The sequence below is a fragment of the Rattus norvegicus genome, chromosome 11, assembly GCF_036323735.1.
Source record: "Rattus norvegicus strain BN/NHsdMcwi chromosome 11, GRCr8, whole genome shotgun sequence".
NCBI lineage: Eukaryota > Metazoa > Chordata > Mammalia > Rodentia > Muridae > Rattus > Rattus norvegicus.
Genome location: NC_086029.1, coordinates 96,821,786 through 96,831,356, shown reverse-complemented (window position 1 = coordinate 96,831,356; position 9,571 = coordinate 96,821,786). Strand labels below are relative to the sequence as shown.

At 46.1% G+C, this 9,571-nt stretch overlaps 1 protein-coding gene across 9 annotated transcripts in view; it reads right to left on the bottom strand.

Moving 5' to 3' along the window:
- Positions 1 to 9,571, bottom strand: part of Med15 (mediator complex subunit 15) — a 74,662-nt gene that overhangs the window by 28,279 nt on the left and 36,812 nt on the right. For 6 of the 9 annotated variants that reach the window (XM_006248702.5, XM_063270660.1, XM_063270659.1 and 3 more), the window contains exons 3-5: positions 8,667 to 8,718; positions 6,162 to 6,191; positions 3,458 to 3,670 (exon numbers count right to left, since the gene is read on the bottom strand). In XM_006248702.5, the coding sequence (XP_006248764.1) occupies positions 3,458 to 3,670; positions 6,162 to 6,191; positions 8,667 to 8,718 (295 nt within the window). The remainder of the gene's footprint in view (positions 1 to 3,457; positions 3,671 to 6,161; positions 6,192 to 8,666; positions 8,719 to 9,571) is intronic. The other 3 variants (XM_039088530.2, XM_039088532.2, XM_039088533.2) reach the window with 1 other exon arrangement.

Here is a 9,571-nt window from a genome sequence, read left to right as displayed (position 1 = left end):
TTTACCATCTATTTTCATACTTTTCTGGGTCTTACACAACAGGCATGTCTCTTAAAATGTAATAGAACGTACTTCTTAGCCCAGTGACCTGAGTTTAATCCCCAGAACATGCCATTTTGGAGAGAAGCGTCTTCTGTAAGTTGACCTCTGACCTTTACATGTGTGTCCCCCAAATAAATGTACAAAGTTTAAAAGTATATTAATGATCATATGTAATAAGTTGAAAATTATTCATAAAATAATAGAAATAATTTGTAAATCTATTTTCATTTTTTATAGAAAAACTTGGGGATAGAGAGATGGCTCCGCAGTTAAAAGAGCTTGGCTGCTCTTCCAGAGGACTCAGGTTCAGTCCCAGGACCTGCAGTGGCCAGCTCACAACAGTCTATAACTCCATTTCCAGGGAATCCAGTGCCCTCTTCTGGTCTCTATGAACATATATATATACACGTGTACGCACACATGCATGCACATGTACACACACACACCCACACACACACACCAAATATTTAAAAAGAGAGCAAGCTACGCTCATGTCATTATGATTACTTGTATTTTCAGCTCAGCTTTACCTTTGTCCTCTGCAAGCTGAAAATGCAGGACACACTAGACAGACGAGCTTACCACTAGCTTCATCCCAAGCCCCTTTCTCTCATTTTGCTAAGCTTCTGCTTTTCTGTTTTGTTTTTTTTTTTTTTGTTTGTTTTTGGTTCTTTTTTTCGGAGCTGGGGACCGAACCCAGGGCCTTGCGCTTCCTAGGTAAGCGCTCTACCACTGAGCTAAATCCCCAGCCCCTTCTGTTTTGTTTTAAAGATTTATCTTTAATTGTATATACGGATCCAAGTGTTTGCACAAGTCAGAGGCATTAGACCCCTGGAACTGGAGTTATCGGCGGTTGTGAGCCAGTCCACATAACTGTGTCTCTGCAAGAGCAGTACCTGCTTTTACCTGAGAGCCAGCCTTTCACTCTCCGCGTCTTTGAGTTTCAAGCGTCTATCTGGATAACTGCACTGACCTTTATACGTTGTTTGACTGTTGCTTTGTTTCTTACTCTGTTTTTCCTATTGCTTTGAAATATATAGATTATTTCTATTGTTTTATGAACAATTTTCAACTTATTACATATAATTGGTTATGTACTTTTAAACTTTGGACATCTATGTAACTGGGGGACACACACATACGATGGCACACACGTAAAGGTCAGAGGTCAACTTACAGAAGACACTTCTCTCCAAAATGCACATTCTGGGGATTAAACCCAGGCCACTGGGCTCAATAGTAAGTTCGTCTTACCAATAATTTAATTTATTTTCCTAATTGACCTCCCCACTCACAGTGCTGGGGACTGAACCCAGCGCCCTGATGACTTTAGGGGTTTTCTCACACCAAGCTGGGCAGCAGCCTCTATCTCTGGCACAATCTCTGACCCAGGTCTGACCTCTCGGTGACATTGGTTAAAACCTGAACTTGGCGGCTACATACAGGGAAGTGCTACAGAAAGCATAAGGAAGACAGAACAGGGGGTGACTGGCACCTATGTCAGGTGACTCTAGGAAGGGTCAAGGGCAGAAAGGGAAAGTAGCTGTCAGAGAGTACTCCAGGATGTAGAAGTGGACTAGAGCCACCCAACAGATTAGGCCCTGGAAGCTGAAAACAGGATGTGGGTCAAGGTCAGACTGGAGGGAGGATATAGCCAGGACAAGGGAGCCTCTCCGCTGAATGTCTGGAATGGAATGTATTTAAGACAAATTCTTAGGAGTGGATTACAAGACAAATCACATGAGCACTCCAACCCCAACATTCCAAAGTAATCTGTTACTGTAAAATAGCCAGGAATATAGCACAAGCTTATAATCTCAGCAGCACTTGGGAGACAGAGGCTGCAGCACGAGCAAGTTTAAGGCCAACCTGATTTTACATGGCAAGTTACAGACCAGTCACAAACAAACAAACAAACAAACCCACCCACCCACCCATGTAGCTGACTGTAACCTAAGTTCACTCAGGAGAGCTGCATGTAGAAATCAGGGCAGAATGTAAGACAGGGAGGTGTAAGTGTAACTAGGGTTTTGGTCTCTTTAAAAACCACAGAAATGGGCTGGAGAGGTGGCTCAGTGGTTAGGAGCACTGACTGGTCTTCCAGAGGTCCTGAGTTCAAATCCCAGCAACCACATGGTGGCTCACAACCATCTGTAATGAGATCTGATACCCTCTTCTGGTGTGTCTGAAGACAGCTACAGTGTACTTACATATAAATAAGTAAATAAATAAATAAATTTTTTTTTTTGGTTCTTTTTTTCGGAGCTGGGGATCGAACCCAGGGCCTTGCGCTTCCTAGGCAAGCGCTCTACCACTGAGCTAAATCCCCAACCCCAATAAATAAATATTTAAAAAAAAATACCACAGAAATATTATGGGAATATGTTTTCATTTTAATCTCAGGTGTGGGATGTGGGCTGCTTCAGACTTTCCACAGCGGATGACTATGGTCTGCCTTGTGCTCTAGCAGAGGTGTGATTTTACCAGCAGCTGACAGTTTTTTCAAGCGTATGATATTTGGAATCCAGGGGACTTTTCAGAGGATACACAAATACCAGAGCTGGTGGGTGGGTGGCTGCTGTTGGTTGCTGTTTGTCAAGTCATTCACACAACGAGAAGAAATTAGACATCCTGATGGTGAAAATCAAGCTTGCCCCCAGGAGTGCAAGGAAGTAGTCTAAGTAGTGCTTCAGCAGGATGTCATCTAAGTTGGCCCCTTTCCTATCCCTGACTTTATTCTGGGATCTCTTTCTTCTTTCTCTCACCTCTATTCTCCTCTCTTTCTCCTACAAAAAGAGGGGTAAGAAAGGATGGAGAAAAAAAGAACCAACAAAGTAGCCAAAAGTTCGGCTACATGTGAGGAGGGCAAAGCACCTCCTTCAAGAAAGAGCCCAAAAAAAGGAATGACTGACTGCAATGCACAGCCAAGACTGACCATGGGGTAAAAGAAGTTGCATATACCACAACCTCAAGGCACAGCACAGGGGCATAGAGTGCAAAACACATCACTTGTTTGTGTTCACAAACCTTAATAGTTCCTATTTTACTGATAAAACACACCTTGCTAGTGGTGGTGACACATGCCTTAAATCCAGCACTTGGGAGGCAGAAGGAGGCTGACCTCTGAGTCCGAGACCAGCCTGATCTACAGTTTTAGGACAGCCAGCACTACAGAGAAATCCTGTCTCTAAAAAACAAAAACAAAACAACCCCAACCAAAGAAAAACCTACAAATTCCCAGCATCACTGCCTCAGCTAGTAGGCAGGTCATCACTACTCCTCTAAACTCAGAGAAGGCTTGGAGCACTCCCCTGCATCTGACAGAGCTACCCAGGGCTCCTGGACACTTTTCCCATTAACACAGAGAGCACAAGAATAGCATGCAGTGTCACCTGCCAAGGAGTATAGTACTCACTCTGTGGAGTTGCTGTAGACACCACAGCCATGCCATGAGGGGCCATTCCAGAGGTTCCAGGGGGTGGCTGCCCGGAGAGGGGCAGTGGTTGTCCCATCGCACCAAGGCCACCCATCCCACCCAGGGACTGTCCTGGGCCCCGAGGAGGCATGCCAATCCCAGCTGCTCCTGGGGTGGGTCCACCAGTAAGGCTCTGCAGTGCATTCATGGGGTCTGTGGGAACACAAGGGAACAGTGTCTTGAGGAAAGGAACTCAGGACAAATGGTTCCCTGGACATATAAGACCCCCTCCCTCTTATGCTCGATTCATTCAAATTTCTAAACAAGTAGGAGCCAGAGGCCTGAAATCTCCCAAATGTCTGGGGCTAAGTCTTGGAACTGCTGGAACATGAGCCTCAGAACCAGAGAGTACACTCCATGTTTCAGTCCGGCCTGTGTCAGTGTCCTAGTGTGGATTACAATGGAGCCCTGTGATGTGCACAGCTACATGATGTGCCTACAATGAAGATGGGCTGACCCTCAAGCTCAACCAGCAACCAGACTCTTCTTCTCTGTCCAGATCGCCTATGGAGTGAGCCCGCAGCAGACTTCCAGAGACACCAATGCATGAGGCCCTTCTTCCCAGCAGGCAGGAACAAATGGCTAGATTAGAGAAGCAGAGGGCAAAGGCAGACAATCCCTAGGGAGAGCACAAGTAGGCTCCACACAGCATTTTTGCATCTGAGTCTCTATAGAACAGCACTGAAGTGGAAATTCCTGGTTTCTTTAGAGACTCAGTTGTATCATGTGATGCTTTTCTGGAAACTCTCTTATGAGAGAATGTTCTGCTGAGGCAGACACTTGAGAGAACGCAGGATGTTTATAAGTAGAACCCAACAGACAATGACCCCCTTCTTGCATTGGTTCACCTTCGCTGTTCTTCACTGACCTTGGCTTGTCCTGACTTAATAGAGAGCTTCTTCCAGCTGCTTCTTGCCACTTCCATGGGCTCCTGCCAAAGTGGCTGAGACTTGTGGTTTCTTATCAATTGAGTCATTGCTACTGATTTGTGTTAAGTGTTTGCTGATTAGACTGGACTACCACTACTGATGGGTTTGATATTTTGGACTGGGCTGCTGATATCCTGACAATGAGGATTGATATTGCCCCAGAGACAATACCAGGGACAGGGCTATGTCCCTCTTGTCCTATAAATCATCTTTCTCCCCTACCTTTGGTCAGTGGGCTAGAACTGAACCCACTGAGGGGTTCAGGAAGGCTGAACCATTTAAGAACCCTTATTAAAGTAGGTTTTGAAAATCTAAGCCTACACACCACTCCAACACAGATCTGAGGCCAGGAGCAGAATATCAGAGCAGGTAAAGGAGTATGGGAAGGCTCCACAGAGTGCTAAGGGGCAAAGCCATGCCCACTAGGCCTCAGGACAGCAGTAGTTGAGTTAAAGAGCCAGATGCCATCATCACAGTAGTCTAAACTCAAGGCAATTACCTATAGACAGGTATTACCTGGGTGGTTATCTGGCCATAGAATCTGGGTGGTGCCCAATGAGCCTATGCTTCAACACTGCAAAGGCCAGCGTTCTCCAGGCCATATGCATTTGACCAGTCCTGGGCTGGGGAACTATAGAGGCTTAGGCACTTATAGCTCCAGGTCTGTAGCCACATAGTCTAATGCTAATGCACCCTTTTTTTTTTTTTTTTTTTTTTTTTGGGTGATAGTGGTGGTGGTGATTCTGCAGACAGAGCTCTGTACCTGATATATATATATATATACCTGTACATGATATATAGGCAAGCACTCTCTCGCAGAACCATATATAAGTACATATATATATATATATATATATATATATATATATATATATATATTACTCTGTACATGATATATAGGCAAGCACTCTCTCGAAGAACCTCACATCCTTTCTGACAGACTAAAGATCAGCTGGCCAAAGTGGATCGGCAAACATGATGGCAGTTCAGAAGACAAAGCCCAGGGTACAATTCAGTGGACATAATGTCCCTTATATAATAAACCTTGAAATTAAAATAGATTTCTGAACTCAAGAAAGTTTCTTGTAACTTAAGAAAGTGAAAACGGTGGGTAATCCCAGCACTCAGGAGACAGAGGCCGGTAGATCTTGAGTTCAGGGCTAACCTGGACTACAGGATGAGTTCCAGGACTACACAGAGAAATCAAAACAACAAAAAGAAAGTGAACACAGTTGGCTATGGTGGTACAAATCTTTTGTCCCAGCACCTGGGAGGCACAGGAGTCAGATCTCTACTGATTTGAGACCGGCCTGACAACGTAGAGCTCCATGGCAGCCAGAGCTACATAAAGAGAACCTGTCTGAAGCACACACACACCCTCCCCGAAAAGAGAGAGAGAGAAAGCGAGTCGCCACAGCTGCTATCTATGACTTATTATATGGGCTATTATACTGTGCTACAGTGGTTCTCCTAGGTCATATGTCGAAGCCTTCTAAATAAAACAAAATGGAAAAGCACTGGGTTGTCTGGGTTGTCTTCAGTCTGCAAGAAACCAAAGGGTGGAGTAGAAGCTGGGGCACGGCCAACCAGTGCCACCTCACCTGAGATCTTTTGAATGCTCCTGTCCCACAAGTGGTCGACCTATGCACACACTATCTCATTTCTGCCACACCATACTGGAGGGTGGAGATAACAGTCTCAGAAGGAAGACTTACCACTGACAGAAGCTTGGGATTTCTTGTTATCTACAGAGAAACACAAACAGAAAACCCAAATGTAAACAGTTTTGCATGTACACTCATTTCTCCTGAGTAGGTCAGGTCTGCAGGTTCTGAGCAGAGGCCATTTGCTAAAGCTAAACTGACCTTACATAAAAACAAGGTCGACAGAGCCTCCAGGAGGCTAGCCTCCTCTAGCCTCAATCCCAAGGAGCCACTGGTATCCTAGTAATGACAAAAGAGAGACCTCTGCCCAGCACTACTGCATACAAAAGGAGTCTGGGAGCAGAGTGGGCAAAGAAACTTGGGGTCCATCTCAGTGAACTACGTCCAAGGCTAGCACACGCTGGACTTGGAGACTACTGAGCTGTTCCTTTCTTCCAAGACTCAGATCCTGAATCACAAACAGGAGTGGCAGGAATCCATGCTGGGGCTGAAAGCCCAGCTCTGAGAACTCATGCATCTTCACTTCCAGCTCACTCTACTGTGACATTATCTCATTCTAGGTAAGGGAATCTACAAGGTGCTATCTGAGGTTGTTCAAGGCTGAGGACCTTGTCTCCCAGAAGGAGCATCCAATGACTGGTGGTGCAGAGCCTCCCACTTGAGCCCTGAGGGCTGTGTGTATCTCAGGTCACCATCCTAAAGAACTGGGCATGGAAATCCATGCCAGGAGCTCCAACTAACTGCTCTATAGACCAACTCTTAAGTCTTTCTCTCCCCTACATGTTCTAAGTTCTTGTGGCGTCTACCTTGCTGGCCATTCTGGTAAAAACTTAGTGTGGAATTAGGCTGGAGAGATAGTTCAGTGGTTGGGCTGGCTAGTTTTATGTCAACTTGACACACAAGCTGTAGCCATTTTGTTTTGTTTTGGGATAAGGAACCTCAATTGAGGAAATGCCCCCACCAGACTGGCTTGTGGGCAAACCAGTGATGCCATTTTCTTGATTGATGATTGATGTGGAAGGGCCCAGCTCACTGTGCACAGTGCCACCACTGGATTGGTGGTCCTGGGTGCTTTAAGACAGCAGACAGCAGGCTGAGCCAATCATGAGTCAGCCAGTAAGCAGGACTCATCTACGGTTTCTGCTTTCATTCCTGTCCTGATATTCTCAGTGATGATTTTACCTGAAACTGTAAGACAGAGTAATGCTCTCCTCCACAAGTTACTTTTTGGTCATGTGTTTATCAGAGCAGTAGACACTGACTATGACAGTGTTTAAGAACATGACTTGCGGGCTGGGGATTTAGCTCAGTGGTAGAGCGCTTGCCTAGGAAGTGCAAGGCCCTGGGTTCAGTCCCCAGCTCCAAAAAAAAAAAAAAAAAAAAAAAAACATGACTTGCTCTTTTTCTCTATTTTGAGATAGGATCTCACTGTGTATTTCTGGCTGGCCTCAAACTCACAGAAATCCTTCTGCCTCTGCCTCCTGGGTGCTGGGATTAAAGTCCGAGTCATCACACTTGACTAGGAATGCACTCAGCGACCAACAGACTGCAGTTTGCTCCCCAGAGCCTCACTGACAGCTCCAGTTCCAGGGGACCTGATGACTCTGGGCTCCATGGGCACCTGCACTCACATGTGCACCCCACACAGACACACACATCATTTAGTAAATAAAACAATCCTTTCTGTAAAGGCCATGTGGAGTAATTATCACGGAGCCTTGGAATTCACAATGTCCTCCCTTGCTCTTAGAGGCCTAACACTGAAGCAGTGACTGCAGCTACAATCTACAACCAAACCATGTGGGAATTAGGACAGTGCTTATACAGCAGGGAGGAGCACTGCCGACTGGAGCTCAGTGTTCATTAAACTGTCTGTGGCCATCCAGAAGCACCTGGCACACCTCTGCCTAACGTAAGTGTGCCAAGCATCCTGCCCCGGGAGGCTATGGTAACTCACATCTGAAAAGCCAGGGAAGTCCTTGCCAGGCAACAGCACCACAACAGTACCTACTAGGATCAGAGGAGCCATGAGGGAAGGGACCCTCAGCCCAGCAAAGAGAGGGAGCTGGGACTCCAGAACCGACTTAAAAATGCCCCATTTAATAGAAACACATAGTTCAGGCCTCCTAGGATTAATAAAAATCAACTTTTAGGGAATAAACCCCTTTTACAAGGTCAACTGCTTACTTAAGAACTACCCAGGGGCGGGGCTGGGGATTTAGCTCAGTGGTAGAGCGCTTACCTAGGAAGCGCAAGGCCCTGGGTTCGGTCCCCAGCTCCAAAAAAAAAGAACCAAAAAAAAAAAAAAAAAAAAAAGAACTGCCCAGGGGCAAATGCTAAATCTTAACGAAGGAGACTGAATGGACAAGTGAGAACAATAGCAAACTTAAATCACTTTGAGAGCCACATTTAAGGCCTAGGAAGGTGGGGAATCCTGAGGCAGCAAGAGAAACATGCACTGTTCCAACTCAGGTGCTGAGGCCACCTTGAGAGCTCCTATTACACTGCCACAAAACAGGCAGCCACAATTATCCCCAAATAGGAATTCATACTCACGAATATCTCGGAAATGGATAATGAGTCGGGCCACAAGGGAAAGATATTCATCCTAAAAGTAAAAACAGAAGTACTTTAATCCCAAATGGAGAAACAAAGACAAGTGACTTTCCCTTTCTACCCCTTGATAGCCCAGCCACCCAGCTGAGTTTCATCCTTTAAACCTTGGACTCTGAAACTGCCTGAGATGACCACAGCCACTCATGCCCATTGGCTTCCTCTGGAATCCATCTCTTGTAGGGGAGCTGTCGGTGACTTCCCCCCTCAGAGGCACAAATTAAGAAGGGGGTAGAGAGCGTCCACCCTAATATGAAGAGCACTTCAGCTAAGAAAGTCCCCTCTTGTAGGCATATGCAGCTGCAAAGGCATCTCCTGCAGGAGGACCTACTTGAAGACTGCCTGTGAGACTGAAGATTGCTGATACAGACAATGCCAGCCAATGGGGACTGCTGTTTAGAAGAGATGCTTCCGTGGGACCAATGGGGACCAATGGGGCGGGAGTGGAGGGTTTTAAAGGACCTTGTAACAGCGTTCAGATGAGCTCCCTTTGGTGTTTCTTACCTGTTCCCAGGTCAATGTCAGAGTTTGTGTAGTTGATTCCACGCCACCTCACCCCCATTCCCAAGGGCAGGTAGGATCAGGCAGTGAGTAGTCCAGGACACAGGCAGCACCCCCTTATTACAAGGCAGTCAGTGTGCAGTGTCTGAAGCCTTGTCCAAGGTCACGAGTGTGCACTATTGGTAAGTTAGTGCTTTTGCTTTCTATGCCAGCATTGTGGTAGCCTTTCCCCTGCTGTTGAGACAGGTATGCACACACCAATCTGCATGAGTGTTCCAAAAGAGAGGTATGGTCCTTCCTTCTTCTCCAAAGCTCTCTAAAACTTCCAGGATGACTAGGAATGCTCT